Source organism: Desmodus rotundus, chromosome 12 (assembly GCF_022682495.2).
Source record: "Desmodus rotundus isolate HL8 chromosome 12, HLdesRot8A.1, whole genome shotgun sequence".
Classification (NCBI taxonomy): domain Eukaryota; kingdom Metazoa; phylum Chordata; class Mammalia; order Chiroptera; family Phyllostomidae; genus Desmodus; species Desmodus rotundus.
In genome coordinates, this window is record NC_071398.1 from 57,630,199 (window position 1) to 57,651,574 (window position 21,376).

General features: G+C 39.0%; 1 protein-coding gene across 3 annotated transcripts in view; it reads right to left on the reverse strand.

The window, feature by feature from the left end:
• The window catches only part of COL11A1 (collagen type XI alpha 1 chain), a 160,618-nt gene that overhangs the window by 108,309 nt on the left and 30,933 nt on the right, over window positions 1-21,376 (reverse strand). The window contains exons 5-12 of one of the 3 annotated variants that reach the window (XM_024570075.3): window positions 12,934-13,059; window positions 7,103-7,255; window positions 6,823-6,915; window positions 4,598-4,852; window positions 3,792-3,854; window positions 2,342-2,383; window positions 1,303-1,365; window positions 548-622 (exon numbers count right to left, since the gene is read on the reverse strand). In XM_024570075.3, coding sequence (XP_024425843.2) covers window positions 548-622; window positions 1,303-1,365; window positions 2,342-2,383; window positions 3,792-3,854; window positions 4,598-4,852; window positions 6,823-6,915; window positions 7,103-7,255; window positions 12,934-13,059 — 870 coding nt within the window. Of the gene's footprint in view, window positions 1-547; window positions 623-1,302; window positions 1,366-2,341; window positions 2,384-3,791; window positions 3,855-4,597; window positions 4,853-6,822; window positions 6,916-7,102; window positions 7,256-7,518; window positions 7,636-12,933; window positions 13,060-21,376 lie in introns of all 3 variants that reach the window. The other 2 variants (XM_024570076.3, XM_024570077.3) reach the window with 2 other exon arrangements.

A 21,376-nucleotide genomic window follows, 5' to 3' on the forward strand; every position in this document is an offset into this window, starting at 1 on the left:
TAATTTTAGCTCAACACATGGCATGAGACAATTTCTCATTACGTAATTGTGACTTGTAATTTTATTATATTTATATGGATGAATCATTTTTCCCCCAGAGAAGTAGGCCAACATTAAAGGGAGCCTGACGGTAAAGCAAACGATTTCTGAGCAATGAATAATGATATCACAGACACATCTTAAAAAGTATCAACTATTATCTATAGAGTGAGAAACAGTATATTAACATTATGTAAACATATGAAATACACATTAATCATATGACCCAAGAAAAAGCACATGATAAGAAACATTTAGAAAAAACTCTAAGCTTTGGTGTCAAAAGTGTCATCAAATAATGAAATCTTAATTCTAAATAAGAAATCAATTTTTACCAGAATGTAATTTTAGTAAAAGTTTTCATAATTTCCAAAGGCTGCTTGATTTCAAGTATCTCTGCCTCATACCTGGTTTTTAGCTGATTGCTCTGTAATAGGGTCAACAGTATTTTCCAGCAGTAAGGTGACAAAATATTAAGTCATCTTTATAGCGATAAGAAAACACCTACCGGTAACATGAGCATGGTCCCCGGGGGGCCAGGTAGCCCGTCAGCCCCGGGTAGGCCAGGACGTCCTGGAGGGCCCTAGGGAAGGCAATACAACCATCAAAATTAATAAATAAATGAGATAATCAAACGTGTTACAAGCGGCATAACTTTTAATAACTACACTATCTAATTCTATCTCCTTTTAGTACACCTAGTACACCTAGGGTGGGTTGTACTTCCTTGCCCTTGTTAACGTTATTTTCTTAATGTTCTTTTAACAATGCACAAAGTTATTGGCTACACAAAGATGTACAACAAACAAACAAACAAACAAAAACACAAAGGGGAAGGACTTCTACAAAAAGAGTTTAGAAAGACTTAGAATACATGGTAGGTCTCCCCACATGACCCACCCGGGTGCGACCCCCAGATCCACATGCAGGCTTGCTAACTCCTGTGCTCCCCGTCTCCAACTGAACACCCACGAGAGCTCCTGGGAAATGTGTGTCAATTCAAATCGAAGGCACACATCTACAGTAACGGCTTCACAACAACACAAAAACTGACTGAAAGTAAGTCTTCTTACTAATTATCACATAGAAAAAATGCACATTCTTTACCCTCGCTTTAAAAATTATAGTTAGCAAAGGTAGCTAACATGTTGCACGACATTAAATGCACAGGCCCCTTCCCCCGCAGTGAGAAGAATAACTTGTTAAACTTCTAGAATACATTTTAATTGTTCAGTCTAGGTTATGAGGAGTCCCATCACTTACCCTCTCGCCAGGGTCCCCAGGGGGGCCAGAGGGGCCTTGTAGACCTGGAGGGCCCATAATACCCTGCAGAGAAAGAGACGGAGCGCTGAGTTGCTGAGTCAGGTGCCTGCTCTCCTTAGCATTCCGGCAAATTTATCCGACCAACACCAAAGAAGAGCTGTGTATATTTCACAAGTGTACAAGTGTCTCCCAAACATTCGCCCTATGTATCTTCCTATGAACAGGCGACATACAGGGACCACTTTGTAGCGATCTCAACTCTTCCTTTATGGAGCTGCTCTCGGGGGAGGCAGTCAGGCAGCCAGGGGAAAACAGGAATGGACAACTCGCCAAGGTCAAGTCCCTGAGGTCCAAGTTGGTTTGCAGTTCTGACCGCAGAAATGGCAGACTCACACAATTAGGCCTCAAACAGGCGAGAGCGAAGTCCAAAGGTAGGCATCATTCAGCTTGGAGGCACTCTCACACTTTCTCTCAGGGGTAAATGTATGGAAAGGCATCAGTATCCCATATGCATTTCAGATGACAAAATTTAATTATTTCCATGAAAGATGGAGCTTTTCCTACAAAGTCAGATCAGTACAACTACCTGAGACTCAAGACACACTGAGTGACAACAGCCTCCCCAGGAAGGACAAAGGAAGCTGGTAATTGCTCCACTCACAAGTCCAGATAAATGAGGCAGGTGCAATCTCTCAGAATCCTCAGCTCCATTCATTGATATATCTATACCTCTTTAATAAAAACGATGTTTTTTTCCCACAACTTTCAGGTAGAAAGTTGAACATGAGGTTAGATGCAGAGATATTTAAGCCACAAAAATATTTAAAACCGATTTTAATTCCACTGCTTCCAAAAGAACATCATCTGGGTCACCAAATCAGAAAGGAAACTCAAGACCACTAGGTCTTCTGAACAAATGTTTGCCTCTCCAATTCAATACTCAAATGAGTCTAAAAGACCTCAGTTCAATAATGTAATGGAAATCTTACATCTGATATTAAAAATCAAGACAAAAATAATCGGAAAACCATTTACATACCGCAGGTCCTGCTGGCCCCGGCGGCCCCTCAATGAGCATACCCTACAGTAAGAGAAGAGAGCAAGTCATTTCCAGGGAAATGCAGCCCCAAGCTCTTACGCACAAAGGGAATTCTCTATTCCTACTACAGAAAACCGATCACAAACGTGTTTGCATGGGAAAGGGAGGAAACTCGAAATGATAGAAGACATAGTCCCTGTCCTCAGAGAATCTGTGAACTAATTAGAAAGGAAATAAATATTCAGATTGGTAATATTACAAGGGGAACATGCTTCCAAGAGGGGTACAATAAAGGTATTTAACTGACTTCTCTCAAACTGCCTTAACGATTGGCCACATGAATGAGAGAATGCATGTTAAGTGGCACCTCAGCCCTGTGATCCATCAAAGGGGAGAAAAGCCCAGAGGGAAGGATCAGAGATGAATATGAGATCAGTTCTGACCTGGATAAAAGAATACAGTACTACTTCAGGACAAGCGCCTAGTTCTAAAACGCTTTATGGGTCTACTGAGGAAAATTGGTCATTTTCAAAAATTGGTTGTAAATTTTCATTCTGAAAACATATTCATAAAGCCCCTGGTGAGCCCATGGCATGCTTTCTCTGATTTTGGAGTAATGGAGTAGTTAGCCAATAATGTCCCTATCAATGTAGCTTGTTAAGTTTTATCTCACCTTCCCCTTCTTTTGAATTTTTATGTCGTTGTAACTTCTGAAGTGATGTTCGTGACCTTGAGGTCAGTGGTTGGACATATAACTTTAGTTCTAATGCAATAGTTTTCCCAAGTTTCTCAATAGGGAGAACAATGGCAAAATTGCTTTCCAGTAAGAATTTGCTTCTTACCAATATCTTGAGTGGTAAGAACATTAACATACATTTAAAAATCACATTTTAAAAGAAAATTGTCATGTTATTACATAATGTTATTTGGCTACAAAAATGGCTTCATACTTATTTGTATCCATGTCAAAAATATATATGAAATAATGTCAACTCACAAAAATAAGAGGAAAAAATCACTGGATTGGAAACTGGAAGAGCTCAAGTCTAGTTATAGGTTATAGTTCGACCACCAAACAGTGAAACCCAAGAGAGTTATTTAAACCCTTTAGAACTCAGGTTCTTTGGTGGTGACATGAGAGAACTAGAGTAGACACATTTCAGCTACTTTCAAATTCCAAAATTCCACTGCTCTATATTGTTTGGTTTTATTGAAACTCTACTTGCCAGAAACAGCCTTACTCACTCAGTTGTCTGTGGCAAGTTAGACAAATTTGGACAACGGAATTCTCTATGGTCATACACGAACGTACGTAATCATTTAAGGTGACGATGGCTCACAAGATCAATTAAAACAGCTGCACCAACCTTCACAATGTATTCACATGGTATTCACAATGTATTCACATTGTATTCACAATGTATTCACATTGTATTCACAATGTACTTACAGGCTCCACCACCGCTGGTTCCCCCTTCTGGCCCTTCTCCCCATACGCGCCGTGGCCGGTTACCTGTTGAGTGAAAAGTTCAAGCAGCCTGTCTTTAATAAATAAGGCCATTAAGCATTTTTTTTAATAAGGCAATTTAATTATCTAAATGCATTTCAAACAACCTGTTAAAAGGTGCCTTTTAGATAGCAACTTATTAGAGGTTTAAATAGCAAAAATATAAAAAAGAGAAGCATAATGAATATTAATAATGAATCCTGATTGAGATTGAACAATTGCTTCTTAAAAGTCATCTGTGGACCTCAATTATTAGTCCAAGGCATTAGGCAAAAAAATACCATCAAATTAAATTTACTAAGATTCAGGAGGGGAGTAGGGAAAATGGGTGAAGGAGGTCCAAAGGTTAAACTAATACTAGAATAGTAATAATAAGTATGGTGCCTCACTGAACAACACCAAAAGAAATAAATAGTTCAAAAATAAAATAGTCTAAAAATCAGAAATGACACTTACTGCCCCAAGTAATCATGACCATATTTTAATCATATCAATGTAAAGATAATCTTGATACAATCCTATTCAAGATTATACTTTCAAACGAAGACTCCAGTAGTGTGGCCAGACATACAACTGTGGAAGCTCCTCATGGGGAAGAATCTATCAAGATGTCCTAGTGGGGATAAGTATTCAAAATTTATACAAGAAGACAACCCCTACCATAAACCTGAAAGGACGTCAAGACGAACACGAAAATACTCCACGAACGAGACACACCACGACACAGCGAGCATGTAACACTGACTTACGCTGGTTTCCGTGATATCTGTTTCTGCCGGAACACCTGGGCCAAACTCTTCATGAGTGGGGTTTGTGTGTTTATCTTCATATTCTTTGTATTCATAAAAATCATATTCGCCTAAATCTCCATCTACCAGAAGGTCAGAGTCCCTGCCGTCTACGTCTCTGTTTTCGTACAGTGTCTCCTCGGGGCTTCTCCTCTGGGAATCATAATCCTCTCCAGTTAGATATTCTTCAGTAAATACTTCTTCACCTGGGTTGGGCTATTCATTCCAGTTGCAAGGAAGTGGAGAACAGGAAGGTTACTGTTAGTGAAGCCAGGAGAGCGTTTGCGATTATAGTGTGACGGCTGTGCTGAGGGCGGGGCAGCGGGTTGAAGGCTACTCAAGCAAGTCCTGGAACTATTTCTGCCGGTATCATCGAAAGAAATAGCTTTGTACATCCATATGTACAAGGATACATTGCTTTCAAAACACGCTCCCCAATAAACTGCAAATATTCACATGAAGTCCACATGTGTATTTGCTTGTTCCATTGAAAACAAACTTCTTAGTCAATTTGATATTTACTTCAGTGCGTAAGGTTTGAATAGTAAAATGTGCCCTTAGTTAAAGCTTTGCTTAATTTTCAGATCTCATAGAACATCATTATGCAACATAATCACCACCAGAGAGACCACGTAACCTTGACTTTCAAGCCCCAAAATAAAATACCAATGCCAACGTTGAGACCTATCGCTGCAATATTCGTGCATGGCATCGGGCATGTAGGGGAGTTTCATATCACCAAAGAGTTCTTCAAAGCAAATAAAATATAAAATACAGCCCTCAAAATTTAGATATATAAAATATATCACTGTCAAATCTCATAAAGAGTAAATGATATTTACTTTAAAAGCAAAAATGATATTGATAAAACCCCTTCAGAGATATTTAAAAATAAACAGTATATTTTCCTTTTTCTCACGACTAATTCCCTATGAATAGCATAAATCTGCATCATATTCATCATGCAATTTTTGGCTACATTATGATTTTTATGAAGTTCAAGTTAAATCATTTATTTTGCTACCTTTTTGAATTTCCCTTTTAAGTAACTTGTTTTTCACGATATAATGAGTCTAGAGGATAAAGAAACAAAGTCACGTGAATGAAAGTGTGGTTGGACGATTATTTTAGCAAGTGTTAACTAAAGTAGAATGTCCCATAACCACGCTCATTAACTTTGTCTTCTTGAACAAGGAGGACACAGTCTCTAGAGGGAAGCATCTTGTCCACATCAGGATTTTACTGTGTTCACAGCTGCAAACTAAAAAACTGGATGGATTTGGGTAGATACATAACCATCTTCCACCAAGATATCCATTTTGGGGAATGATTAAGTAGGATTAGGTGAGACTTAAAATCTGTCCCTAAGCTGAACTGTTAAAATGGTGTTATTCTAGATTATGCACTCACAAGTAATATGCCACTGAGTTTATCCACCTATTGGGATGAGTGTTATATAAATTTTCTAAAAACTAAATTACTCGAGTATTGTTCATTCCCAGAATGGCAGGTGTCTAACAGAGTTAAACTGAATTGTATATTCATTTTTTCATGGTCAGAATATATGCATGATAAGAAATTCAGAAAGATCGCTTGATTTGTCCCTTTATGAACTTAATCCTTTTCCTAGAAAAGAATGGAAAAAGGTTAAGATATATTATTTTAGCCATAATTAACACTACCTTCCTGACAAGTGTGAAATTGCAAATAGCTTTTAAAATCCACGAAGGCTGAGTTTTCTCAGAATATTTGCTGTTATAAAAACGCATGGTTATCGGTCAGATGGAATACATTCTGATTGTATCACCTGAGGATACAATTTTCACTGCGGAGGATTCTCCTCCTCAGAGAAGGCTCATGCTGTGAATGCCCTTTCACGCATCACAACATGCTGAGGAGCTCGCGGACCCCAGGGAGAGTCAAGAAGGTGATAGCAGCCACTCAGCTGAGCCAATTCAGCATTTGCATGAAACCAAGAGTCATGCACAACGTGAATTGACTTTGATCGTAAGTGAAATGTTTTTAGTAATAGTGAACCCATATGATTGCTTTCTTACCTCAGTAAAGCAATAAAAACATCTAACTTTCAGAGATTATAGATTCTTCCAGAGTGAGGCAGGTCAAGAAAATAGGACACATTTTCCAACGTGGGATTGCGACTAAATGCTGCCCTTGAGCATTATTACCTCATTTGTTCCAGATACACGCCTAGGAGCTTCTGTCTGGTAACTTCCCATCGTTCCGTAGTTGTATTCTTGAAAATCCTCCACGATATTTGCCTAATAGTAAATTCAACGGAAAGGCAATTAGTAAAAACAGGAGGTCGTCTGAATCGTGGGAAAGCATGATTTAATGGGGTTATGTATTAGCCAAATGCGGATTCATCTAGACGGGTTGGGACAATGGCGCATCATCAGAGATCTCCCAGCTTTCTAGGAGAGATCTTGATTGCCTTTTCTTTGCTACCTGGACCCCTAGTTTGGTTTTTGCCGCTGCTTGATAACTTTTCTTCTTCTTGGATGCAAATTTTTCAGATTTAGGGGGTGTAAACTTTTTGGCCTTTTCCTTTGAGTTAGCGGCCACTGTCCTTGTCTTCTTTTTGAAATTGGATTTCTTTTTCTGCAAAACGCGGTGAAAGATGGAATGGAAAACATAAATCAAGTGAGAAGGGAAATGAAGAGCGTGGGTGAAAGGAAGGAGAAGCCAAGCGAAATGAGCATCGTTCCTCCGGGACAGCTACTGCTAAATGGAAACCACAGTTACTGGCTCTCAGAAGTCAGGTGAATGAAAGGTGGGCAGTGAGTGTGAGGAACAGCGGACATCAGGAACCACAGGGTGACGGGCATCGGGGCACCGTATGCAAGGCGCTCCTCGGTTTTTACCTCGGTCTGTGCTAGCGTCTCCTCGGCAACAGTGGGTGCCTCTGTCACACTGTCAGCCTCCTTATACTCTGCTTCACCATACTCATAGTCATACTCCGTTATATCCTCGGGCGCATACTACATTGCAAAGGGAAAAACACCAGGCGGTGTGGTTAGTTGCGGCTACTACTATTAATAAAGTCGGAACCATCTTCTTAACGTCTACTCAGAGTAAATGTTAAGAGATGAGGACACACGGTTATTGAACTGTTATTCTGCATTACACAAAGCATTATACAGAGTATAATGTCTCACACAGAGCACAATAATAGAGGAGTGACGAAGCAGGAGTTCGAGGAGCATAATGGTGGTTAGGATCGTGAAGAAACTAAAAGTTGTGAATACTAATTCAAACTTTTAACTATGGAATATTCATTCAAACATAGTAGTTATGTATTTGGACATAGTTGATAAATATTCATGTTAATTTGGGTTTGTAAAAATTACTCCACAAAGCTTATCCATATAAATTTTGTGACAGTTTCAGTGGGAGGTTTTTTTTCATTAAATTACATATATAAAAATAAAAATATGGAGAATAGTCCTCCCAAGTATGAAAGGGTTTTGGTATCTCTTGTAAAACAGAAAGGGGAAGGAAGCAAAAGGAATACAAAGCCCATGAAATGAGTCTATATTCTATTAGAAATACTAGAACCACTGGAAAGATAAAATGTTCAATTTATTCAGAAGTCTCTACTTCAATATAGACTTAAGATCCAAATGAGCACAGAACACTAGTGAGGCATTAAAAGATTCAAAATCATGTCTGCTTATCGTTAACACTTTATTTAAAATTTTAAATATACTGCCTTTTTATCTACCAGAAAGAGGGCATGCCACTGAGATATCTTGTGCTACTTAAACTGAACTCACATCGTAAATAGTGTTTTACACTAGAATTTTCTGTATTAAAAAATGTATTGGGAAGAGGTATTTCGGAGAAGGACATGCAAGACAATCACACCAAGTGAATGAAGAGGGAAATAATGCGTTCACCCTCATAGCCAAAAATCTCTACCAAAACTTTAAGTTTTAAACACAAATACAGATATTTTGAAGCATATGTTCATAATTGGTTTTAGTAAAAATAACTAAATACTATATGTAACTAAGGTTATATATATATAACTATATATTATAATAACTATATATAACTAAGGTTATATATATAGTATGAAATAGTAAACAGCAAACTCAACTAGCTAACACTAACACAGTGTATATACATTTTTAACACTAAATGCAAACTATATGGAATTTCTTAAGTGTTATATTTGGTAAAATTCCAGTTATGCCCTATATAACCTCTCTTGGTATTTCAAGTAATTCCTTTCAATCTGGCAGCAAATTAGTTGCTGACCACATGTCTTTTAGAGAATTGTAATCATTGTAGCAATACTGCGCATCTGGCCCTTCGTGAAATAGCCTCATTGGACTGAACTTTTCTAGATGGCTCAGCTGAAGGTCACACTGAAACACAAACGCAGATATGCCTTTGGCCTTCTTTATGATGGCCCCTCCAAACACCCTCCAATTTGATGAAATTAATTGAAATGGAGCCATAATTTTCTCTCTTCAGCAATAGCTTCATTTTCAATGATTAGACATGTGAGGCATTTCAGCCAAAATCTATCCTAACTACAATCTGTATAGAATTTGGTAAAATAGAAAAATGCAAGTCTATAACATTTGAGACATTTCTGTGTCTTCATGCCTCTGCAAGCAAGATGTGCCAACTCTTTCCAGGAAAGTTAACGTAAGCGTTACTCAGAACATCATTAAGTAAATGCAATAATTAAATACTGAATTTAGATATATATTGAGTAGACATTAATGGAGGCTGTTATCTAATAAGCAATGTTTCTGTAGTTACAGTTAACCTTGTTGAAATAAGAAATACAGGTTTCTATAATTACTGGTTTCTAGCTGAAACTGGAATTAAAAAAAAGCCAGTCTACTTCATGTCTTAGCGTTTTATAATTAAGCATACTTTTTAGAATCATGTGCATCTAATATGATTTGTAAAAGCAAAAATCAACAAAGAAAGGCATAAAGGGACAATTTAAATCCGTCTTAAAGCCTTGTATGCAGAACATGAATATATCCTGCCAAAGTAGCCAGTTATTTCTACATCGTGTTTTCCTCCTGTAGGAGGAAACCTCTTCTACCCTCCCTAGTTCTCTCCTCTGTTTGAACCCTTCCCGTGTGGAGAACAACCAGACTTGGCTGGGGCATGGTACAGACAACATGCTTGCCACCTTCAGCACTCATGTGCATCTTTCTCTGGGCGTAACTCAGGGCTCACTGAGCAGAATCACGGCTTTTGTTCTTACTTTTGACCTACACGACAACCCCCTTTAGGTGGTACTGAGTATATTTAAGGCTTTGCTGGTCTATGTAAAGCTTTACAACTATGGACTTTTGCCTTAAGAACAGGTGAAGAAGAGAGAACTGATTGCGATCCACCCAATGCACATATGCACAGAGATAAGCCTTGGTGGAATGCCTCCCACCCTGTCTGTGAGCAGCCTCGAGTGAGTGATGGGATGGGGGAGGAGGGGCCTTCCAGACATGTCCTCCCCTCTGTTCTTACTTACTGTGATAGAAAGTAGTAGCATCAGCAAATATCTGTGCACTTATAGGAGCCAGACTATACGGTAAATGTTACATGAAAAGAAAATTAAGGTAATATATTTGGGGAAGTCAATTATTTTTTTTAAGTTTCTTTTTAAAAGATTATCTTTCATTGGGCTTATTTTCTTATCTTTTATGTATAAGACTATCAATCACCTACTGGATATAAGGCATCAGAGTCTGTATAATACATTAAGAAAGAATCATATATAGATTTAACAGCTAATTTGTTATAAGAGAGGAAAATAATCTAACTTGATGTGAAAATCCAAAAACTGTCATAATTTTAATATTAGTCACCCTGCCATACCAATGGTATTGTGTAGGTTCAAACAGAATTAAAGTTTGATGATGTTATCACTATATTTAAATCTACCTACATTATGCATTTTTCACTATTGTGCCAAACACATAAAAAAATGAATTTTAAGAATGAATTAGAATGTGTTATTTAGAGGATCTTAACAAGACTAAGTTAGAAGCAAACTTCAGTTATTTTATAAAAGAAACTGACATATTTACTAATCCAAAATGGAATAATAAATATGCAATGTCACAAGTTTATTAATAGAAAATTAGCTAATAGAAAGAACAACATGTATCCTTGATGCTTTCTATTGCATTTGATTTTCATTAATTGACAAATAATATTGCATTCCCATTTTGTATATAAGTGCATATTTGTCATATAATGTCATATTATTGTTCAAAATTAATATAAGGCTTGCTTACAAATTTGGTTAACCAGTAGAAAAACTTTTTTTATACCAGTCCTTTCTATACTGGTATAAAATGGTTATCCTATTATTGAAATATCAGTGTCATTCAGAATTAGGAAACAATGTGAGAGCTGATTTAAAGAAGAAACATTTTTCACTGTGACACGTTCAATAGAGAAACTACTAAGAGATGCTATCACCCAGCCAGATTTCAGGCAGCTTTTATTCCGGCAATATGTTGTTTTCCTCATCAAATGCTTTTAGTAAAAACAAACCTGACATCTCAAAATGTTCACTGCATGTGTGAACAACTAAAATAGAAAAACACGAGTTTACTTTGAAACAAACTGAAGAATAAAAGAGGGCTAAAAAATTATTATTTTGATGCAAAATAACTCAGCTTACCTGACTAATAGCATTAAAACGTGGGAATAAGACACCTCAAGGTAATATGTTAGGAACGCATATCTTTATTCTTTCAAAAATCAGAGCCATATATCCTGCTAAAAATAGATAAGCCTTATCCTTTTTTAAAACAGTAGCAAAATAAACTTCAACCTTGAACATGTGTACTAAAGGCTATAAATTTTAATATTGAATTTTTGTATAAAAGCACTAAACCTGATGGCTTTTTTACCTATCCTCTTGGAATTCACAGAAACCTGCTTTAACAAATCACGAGGGAGTAAAAAGAACGAAGCACTTGAGAACTGTGGGGGAAAAGCAAACACAAGCATCCAAGTAATTTCTCTTTTCTTTCCTGTCAGCTTCTTAAGACTTTGTCCTGTTTTAAAAAGAAAATTAATATTAAGCCATGGAAAAAGATCAGTGCAACAGAATTCTCTATCATACCTTAAAAAGTAATGTTAAAATATATATACTGCAAGCACTTAAAAGGTAATATCCAAATTGAATTCACATGCAAAATAATAACAATTGAAAATCAAAGATATCAAACTATTCTAAATAGTGAAAAACTAAAAAAGTAGCACCTAATAATAGTATATTTATAAGGTAAGAAAAAATGTTATTTGAGCTATTTTCAATAATAAAGACACTGTTAATATTTTAAAACTTCCACCACCTGTTCTAAAATTTAACACTTTCAACTTAAGGAGAAAATCTAAATATATAATTTTGATAACAACTGAAGACTAACTTCCTTCCAATTTGCTTACTTTTCTAATTTCTAGAAAATCCACATCAAAGAATATTACCAAAAGGCCTGGACCAGGAGTACACTATAATATAGTTTTTGTTCTTTGAGATATTCAAGTCTGACAAAATCACTAAGACTACACTAACTTATATGTATTTTTGGTCTGAGTGAGAATAGACTAAGATTTCATTGTGGTAGATTTTCTTGGGGAAAAAAGCTTGGGAGAATGTTTTCACACCTGAATGTCAAGTAAAGTGGCATAACTTTAAGGAAAGTGTATGAATAGCTCTAATTACCACAAGCCATTCATACTGCTTTTCATCTCATTGTGATGCATATCAGATTTTGTGCAAGAAAGAAAAAACATCTATTGATGTAGCATAGCCTGTAAGAAACGGAAAAAATGCCATCACATCCTGAGAACTTCCACATAGCTCTAATGTCGCTTCCTCATCTGCACCGATCTCCAAAGTCCTGGGCGAATGGCAGCCCCTCAGAAGACATTTCACCCTTATCCTGAGGCCGTGTTAATAATTGAAGTGCTAAGGGGACAGATGCAAGTTTTAGAAATCATCGTTCTCTCCCCTCCAGAGAATAAAATATGCTCATAGACACAGTATAGATACGCTTATAGATACAAGACAGGCATGTCTGTTTTTAAGAAATTGAAGTTATAGAATACTAAGTGGGGTGGGGGGGAAACACCAAAAATCATTTTTGAGGCAGTTCTTCCCAGAAATATTAGCACACTATGAACTACAAAGCGTACTCGAGCTAAAATTGGACAGGCAGACATGGGCCTGCACACTGCAGGATGCGTCTCTAGCCTGGAACGGAGAACCCTGCCCGACCTCGGGGCCTCACCTCGTCGATCTGCGGCTCCTGCGCCTGCGCGGCCCTGGGCGCCGAGTCACAGTCTGGACTGTAATGCTCACAGTAGTCGTAGGCGGCTTTGGGGTCACCGGTGATCAGTAACTGCTGGATGTCCCCCTGCCAGGAAGCAAGCATGGGCGTGGTCAGCGTCTTCAAATACACAGAGGACTCGAGCGACGCGTGTCCAAAAGAACGTGTAGTTTACTCTTACACATGTGAAGAAGGAAACACACACCTGCTTTACAAATCAGCAGCTAATACAGTTGACCCTTGCACAAGGCAAGTTTGAACTGCGTGGGTCCACTTGCAGGTGGATTTCCCTTTTTTTAACTTTGTTTTTGTTCTTTACGCTACGTGCCCACTTTTCCCTTTGTCCACCTCCACCCAGCCCTTCCCTCTGGCCTGTGTGTGATGATGCATGATGTTCTTTGGATAAACCCTTCACCGTCTTTCATCCAGGCCTCCCCTCCTTCGCCCCCTCTGACAGCTGCATGTATGTGGATTTTTTCCCCTTTTTCTTTTTTTAAAGATTTTATTTATTGTTTTTAGAGAGGGGAAGAGAGGGAGAGAAACATCAGTGGGTGGAAGAAACATGCCTCTCACACACCCCCAAACGGGGACCTGGCCTGCAACCCAGGCACCGCCCTGATGGGGAGTGGAACTGGTGACCCTTTGGCTCACAGGCCTGTGCTCAATCCACTGAGCCATCCACACCAGCCAGGGCTGTATAAATGTGGAAATTTTTGACAATTTTTAGAAATTCACCCATGAATCTTATGATTTCTTAAAAACATTTTCTTTACTCTCACTTTGTTGTAAGAAAAAATACATAATACATATAACATACAAAATATGTGTTAATTGACCATTTGTATTATTGGCAACGCTTCCCGTCTACAACAGGCTGTGAGTGGTTAAGTTTCGGGGAGTCAAACTTATCCACGGATTTTCGACTGCAAGGATGGACCGGCGCCCGTGACACCGGCATTGTTCAAGGGTCAAGTGTACTCCGCTCTTGAAGCCATCTATTTCCACACAGGTCTCCTCAAACGTGAAACGTGTTTGATAAGAACCTATGGGTTGCGACCATGTTCATTTAACCGAAGCCCAGGAAAATGTCTGGCTTAATATCCACCTGACTCCGGGACTCAAGGCCCTGTAGGTCTGGGCACAGGAACCTGACTCACAGAACCCCAACGTCGCTTTGAATAACGCCAACGTTATTCCAGCTTTCTCTGCATTCCTCTGCATTTTATTCATGGTTGCTCTGTAGGGCTGGTGAAAATACAGACATTAAACTTAGAAAGACTCTAACATTACGTACTAAGAGATAGCCCCTCGTCTCCTCGGATTTGCCTGCGGTTCACCATAGTCTGCTTGCCTGGTGTTGCAGGTTCTCTGCTGTTTCTGAAATGAGCTCATTTCGGGGAGCGAAGGGCCTATTACCCCGCGTCTAAGGTCCACGACCCCAGCCGAGCGATTTAGAATGCTGCGTAGCCACAATGAATTATCACAAATAATCACAAATAACAAAGAGGAATTTGAACACAGAATTCTGCACGAGGCTGTTTAAAATAATTAACGAGGTGCTCTGGCCGAGGGGCTCTGTTGATTGGAGTATCCCCCTGTGCACCCAAAGGTCGCAGGTCAGATACCTGGGTTGCGGGTTTGATCCCTGTGAGAGGCAACCAGATCTCACTCTCTCTCTTGTCTGTCTCTCTCTCTTCCTCCTCTCTCTCTATCTCTACCTCCCTTTCTCTCTAAAATCAATAAACATATCCTCTGGTGAGGATTAAAAAAATAAATATAAAAATAAAAAAATAAAAAGGCATCATTGAACACTGGCCTCATGAAGGATTTCAATTAGAAGGCGTGATTCCTGAATGTTCTTTCAGTTTTGCAGTAACTACTTGGAATTATGCAAGGCACTCCCCCCAATGCATCGTTTGTGAAGTGAATGCATTGGGAGATCAGATCGGAAGTCCTCCCCAAGACTAAAAAGCCTGTAACTCCACACTTAACTTGCAGGAAATACAATGAACCAAGTGAAGCTACTGTTGAAACATAAAAGCGTTGCCCATCTTATAGGCATATGGTATTTTAAAATAGTGTATTTTTGAGGGGAATTATGGTTTCCTAAGTACTTACTATTCTAGCTAAGGCACTTGACTTCATTAAGGGGTCTCCCGCCAACCTTTCCACTGTAAATTCTTATTGCAGGTGTTAAATGTGCAGCCATAAAATCTACCACTGGAAAGAACCTGGAAAATTCAGCTAAAAATCTGCAGTACTCTGTCTCCCAGGAGGCATCTTACAGTGTTTTTCTGTTAATCACATGACACGTTATAAGACAGTCTGCCGATAAACAACAGCATCCTGACAGGCTGAATGAACTATAAATATTCAGAGTCAATAGTCAGAAAAATTTCCACAGCTGGAAAAGGGGGAAGTTACCAAGTACAATGGGCCTCAGTAGCATATAAGGGAGGAAGCGGCATCCTTCTCCTCTACGGATCTGCAAAGCCAAGGTTAGAGTCGATGCAGTCGCCTGGCCTGGCTGTGTAAGCTAGGTCTCTCTCTCCTCTTGTATTTGCCTATAGACAAGGTGAGTCCAGAGCGATGCATTTGTAAGAAAACCGGATAGAACGTACTATACAGATAAGGCAATTCTGAATGCCACAGGCACTGCAAAAGGTTCCTGCCGCATTTTCATGAGACCAGTTATATACGTAACAGCACAGCAGGTCACCCTTTCAAAGCGAAAACGTAATGCACACATCCTAATGATGTCTGCTTGCCTTCGTTTTTAGTTTTGTTTTATATTCGCATATAATAACTCTCTATAAGATCCAGATATTTCTATTTTCTGTGCTATCAATATAATTACGTCACACTCTATGAAATACACCAGTTAAAACAAATGTACCTTTTTCTGCCTGTGTACGAAATCCCATCTATTGAAAAAGCGCCCTATGAGATTGGTGTAATGTTTTAGGGCCACGTGCCAATGGGTCGATGTTCAGAGTCTGAATTTTCAGATTCGACTCCTCATCCTATGTGAGACCCACCAGGGCTTGGTGGGAGTCAGTTCCCACCGGAGTACCCCCTGAACTGGACAACACAGCAGCTGGTTTGGAAGAATGCACAACAAGAAACCAGGCTCTGAACGGCCGTCCTGTTCAACTCCACGTGATCCAGTAATGTGACCGCGAACAGGTTATGTGCTTGGGACGAATACAAGAACGGCAGAGGAAGTCCAGATGTAACCAAAACAGCTAATTCAGAGGCTGGGCCAATGGTTCACTATAACTGTTCAGGTAAACATGTATTTTTTAGGTTTAGTTTTCAATTACAGTTTACAAGCGTATTATTCTGTATTAGTTTCAGCCGTACAGCATAGTGGTTTGACAATCACATACTTTACAAAGTGTTTTCTCTGATATTTCCAGTCCCCACCTGGCCCTGTATACGCTTATTACAATATTATTGACTATATTTCCTACGCTCTACTTTACATCCCCGTGACTATTTTGTAACCACCAATCTGTACTTCTCAATCCCTTCCCCTTTCTCACCCAGTCTCCCAAGGTCCCCTCTGACAACCATCAGTCCAAGTAGCTGGTTTAATTTTAAACAGTTTATTTACAAATAGTCTCTCTCAAATGTCAACCCAGCAACCAGAAATTGTATGATCCCCAAAGAGGTTCAGTGCCACTCTGAATCTTGGAAGATTTAAACTTCTAACGTTAAAACTTGGGTGTAACTTATATTCTGAGATAATAATTTACTATTGACATAATCTGGAAGATTCCAAGCATCTATTAACTCTGTATGTCACTGAATTCCCCAGGCTTCTAGTATCAGTGATATCCTGCCCGCCAGTGCTGGAGCACATCACCCAGACTCAGTGGTGTTCCCTAAAGCCATCTAGCCTCCGAGTTTATTGGATCAGAAGTGATCTGTGAGATTTGGAGCCAGGGTGTTGGTGATAGGGGTGTGGGGTGCAGGGGGCAGCAGTGACGATGGGGGAACTCGAGTTGGGGTGGGGGAGGTGGTCCTGGTGCTTCCAGGCTGAGCAATGATAGGGTGACAACGCCATGGACTCCATAGGGAAATGTAATAAAAGGGAAACTCGGGGGATTCAACCTCTTGGGTCTATGAAGAGAAAGGATAATTAATGATTGTTTCTGGCATAGATTCAGTTTTTCTTTCAAGAGAACTGGCTTTGTTTCCTTTTGAGTCATGCCCCCGCCCCCTGCACTTTTGTCTGAAGACTGCTAGGTTGCAGCACTAAAGCCAAACCAAGTGACAAGTGTCCATAAGAATCAGCAGAAAAGTCTGCTCCAATCTGGCAGCCTATCCGACTTCCTAACGTCACTTAGCCTCACTCGTTCACTCATCTTCAAGGACACAATGAACTTGCCCACATGTAACGTTCTGGGTCATACTGGGCTCCCACCAGCTCCCACCCCCAATTCCTGAGTGTAAGATCGAAGCTCAGAATGGGACTGTATTGGGAGATAGGGCTATAAAGAGATCATTAAGGTTATATGAATTCTTTAGGGCGAGCTCTAATCCAATAAGAATAAGAGATTAAGACACCCACGCAACCAGGGGAAGACAGTGGGAGGACACGGGGAGAAGACAGCCCCCTACAGGCCAAGGAGAAAGGCCTTCGTCTCAGACGTCTGGCTTCCAGAACTGTCAAATATAAATTTCTGTTGTTTTGAGACACTCAGTCTGTGGTGTTTTGTTATTGCCATAATACAGTAACTAATACAGATTAAGTTAGTACTCATTTGTTTTTATCTTGTGCATTGTCTTTATACCAGAATAAAGAAGAACACATCAAAAAAAGCACGTTTGCTTATTTATAACAAGGGTCATATCTGCCTGTGTCCAGGAACTGTTATTAAGAAAACACTGTGGAAATACTGGCTGACTTAATTTGCCAAATAGCTAGAACTCAGGGGAATCATTGTTACAATCCACCCCCCGCCACCGTACTGCCGCTTACAAATATCCCTCAGCCCACGGGAGGTAATAGAAAGTAGAAAAGCTGGGAAAGGAGTTGACTCAACATATAAATAAAGAATTTGCAGGGAATGAGTTTTTAAGTAAACTTTTTCAAATTAAATTTTGCTACAGTTCATCTGAGTTTAAATATGTATATATGTGACTATTTTAAAAATGCATTTTCATTAAGCTAGGAAAAAATTAAAACAATTCCTGGTTGTTATCATTTACTCCATATTAATGAAATTATATTCTAATTCTACTTCATGTCAATGATAAAAAAGAACAGAAAATGTATTATCGTATCAGAATTATATATGTATATATGGGAATGATATTTTTTATTTATGTTATTTCATTTTATCTGTTCATACTAATATAAGTCAAGAGTGAAACACATTTAGTTCTTACTTGGCTTAAGGCAACACAAGTAAAAATTTCAATTACAAATCTGAAAAACTGAGATGATTCTTCAATAACAAAAGGGTTCTTTTTCAAAATTTCATTAATAATGAACATTTAAAATATGTATCACCACAGTTTGATCCTCCTCCCAAAACAAATTCATCTGATACTTCTTATAAATATCCATTGTCCAAAATAATATAATGGAAGGTAACATTTTAAAATCTTAAATGAGAAAATAAAAATGAAGTATAAAGAAGGATTTAAAAACAAACTGGAAATTGTTTGAGACCTTATTTTTAAAAATTGACTTAAGAAAAAATATTATTTGTATGAAAGGAAACAATAGGTATCATTTAATATTTTTAACTTATATTTTAACACAGACTCGAAGGACAAATTCATGTACTTAATATCGGCATAAAGGTCAAATATGGTCTTTATATGTAGGTATGAATTTCACAACCTGTCACACAAAGTTAATAGCAGAATTTGGCAATTACTTTATATTTCATGGCCTTTGACTTGGCAGAATTTCCTTTTCAATTTTTTAATATGTTTTTTGATTAGAGACAGAGAAAGGTGGGGAGAGAGAAAGGGAGAGAGAGGGAGAGAAACATCGATTTGTTGTTCCACTTATTTATGCATTCATTGGCTGATTCTTCTATGTGCCCCGACCAGGAACGGAACCTCCAACCTTTTGGCCTACAGAACGACGCTCCAACCAACTGAGCCACACTGGCTAAGGCTTGGCAGAATAGTTTGGATTTGTTTTTAAAGTAATTTAAATTACCACCTTTTGAATATGAAAATATGATACACTCTTTTTGTCGTTTCAAAAAGACTTTAAGAGTTGAACTGGCCCATTTCCTCCTCAAACCCAAGCAAATAAACTAGACATTGGGGGATCACTTTTTTTACATATTGTTTCACCTTCTTTATTGCTTATTTTTAAGGCTAGAGCAAATATCTATCAGTGGATGGAAAGAAATCATTGGTAGTAGCCTTTCTCTAGCTTCACTATTCTAGTTCTACAGGCAGGGATATCGTCCCTGAAACAGCAGGTTTTTGAATATACTTCCTGACTTCTGCTCTCGACCCGCCCCCACTACATAGCAACCAAAGGTCCATTTCCCTTCGGGAACTGAAGTTCTAGTCGATCAAAATTGGACATTTTGTGAAATATTTATACCTAAGAGGATTTTTAAAAGTATGTACATAGAGTGGTTGATCCATCTTTTTCCATGTTTTAATTTTGAGAACAAATTATTTGTTAATGTCAGTGTGGAAACGTCTTTTCTCACTACACAGTACAGATCATCTATACATTTGTCTACTGAGCGGTGAAAGACGGGGCCACGCTCTCAGAGTTGACAGCCAGAATTCCCTAGTGAGATGGGAGCATTTGGAAAGAACTGTATTTTTGTTGCATGAAAAGCAAACCAGTTACACAACATTCTTAGGAGGCATTGAGTGCCACACAACTTTAGGACAAGCAGGTGGTCCCCACACGTGCCTGGTTGCCACTGCACCTGAGCACTCCAGCTGAGGGGTGAGCTCTGCAGGCTCCAGCTGCAGTGAGCTCTGAAACCCACTATTCCTGCCTCTGGTCCCTAATCCCCTGGGAAAGTAATGCCCATACCTCCTTGTCACACTTCTGATGTCATCTCAGTCAATCCTGTTTCCTGCTGGAAAACCAGAGTGATCTCACGGGGCATGTGAGAAGTCAGAGAAAGACCACATAGAGATAAGCCCTCCCTTAACATCTCGATAGATTCTGCGACTTCAAAAGGAAGGATGTACATAGCCTAGCTACCATAAACGAGAGTGAAGTTCCTCCAGCGCGCATCAAAGTCACTGAAGGAAATGATGTTATTCAACCACTGGTGGTATCTTCCATTCATGTGTATACTAAGTTTAAGGATTCAAATAACCAGTGTATGTCACTTGCCAAGAAGGTACACTGCCTCTACCGGAAGACAAAAGGCACCGTTCATAGTTGGGGTCCTCTACTTAATCAGCCAAGCTACGTTGTTCAATAAAACCCACGTGAATACAAATGTCAGGAAAGCAGGGCCCGCCTGATTGGTTCTGGAAGCTTCCCACCTTCCTGGAACAGGTCTGCACACAACGGGCACAGATAAATGTTTGTTCAACACACGGATCACCGGGCACTGAGTTTACACAACATGACAAGCCTCTATTTCAACACCTGAAGTTAAGAATACTGTTATTTGTCTTATATTTTCCAGAGAAGCTTTAAAAGTTAATACATACTCAAGCAGTTTTGTAGGTATAAAGTGTACACAAATATTAAGTATAAGATTAGAGTATTGGAGGGCAATTAAAGAATACACCTTTGAGCAGAAAATTTCTAGAAAGTGTGCATGTGGACACTATGAAATTGAAGACATGCTGTTGGAGAATCCACTGGCGATTGTTCTCAAAAGAAATTCCAAAAAAAAAGTTGAGGTTCAGAAGCCTAAAGTCATTACTTTATAAGGAAAGACTATCAGAAAAAAACTGTAAGAGGAGAGAAAGAAAAGGACATTTCACTGAGCATTTTCCACCATGTGCCACTGTATAAGCCCTTGATGAAGAAAATTCTAGAATATTTTTTCCGTAAGGGTCACATATGATATCAGAGCTTTGTTAACAGGATGGCAGTGTTGGTAGAAGTTTTTGTTTGTAGATTCAGGATCAAGACTGATATTGAGTCTTAACCAGGGCACACAATTCTCCAGGAGCATCTACCATTGTCAGAATGTGAACTGGGAGTCTGTGCTTCCTGTCCATCCAGACTCCTCAGTTTGCTGGGGTGTCAGCTCTCATCGCGGTTTTCTTCCCAGCGTTCCACACAGTTCATGACTCTTCTCGATGACTTTGGGTGGAAAAGGAAAGCTGCCAAAATGCTGGGAGTTCCAGTTCAGCTGAAACATGCCCCAGAGGTGGCGCTGAATGAGGAACACCACGTGACCAGAGACAGACCTGCCACCCACCCGGCCCTTACCGT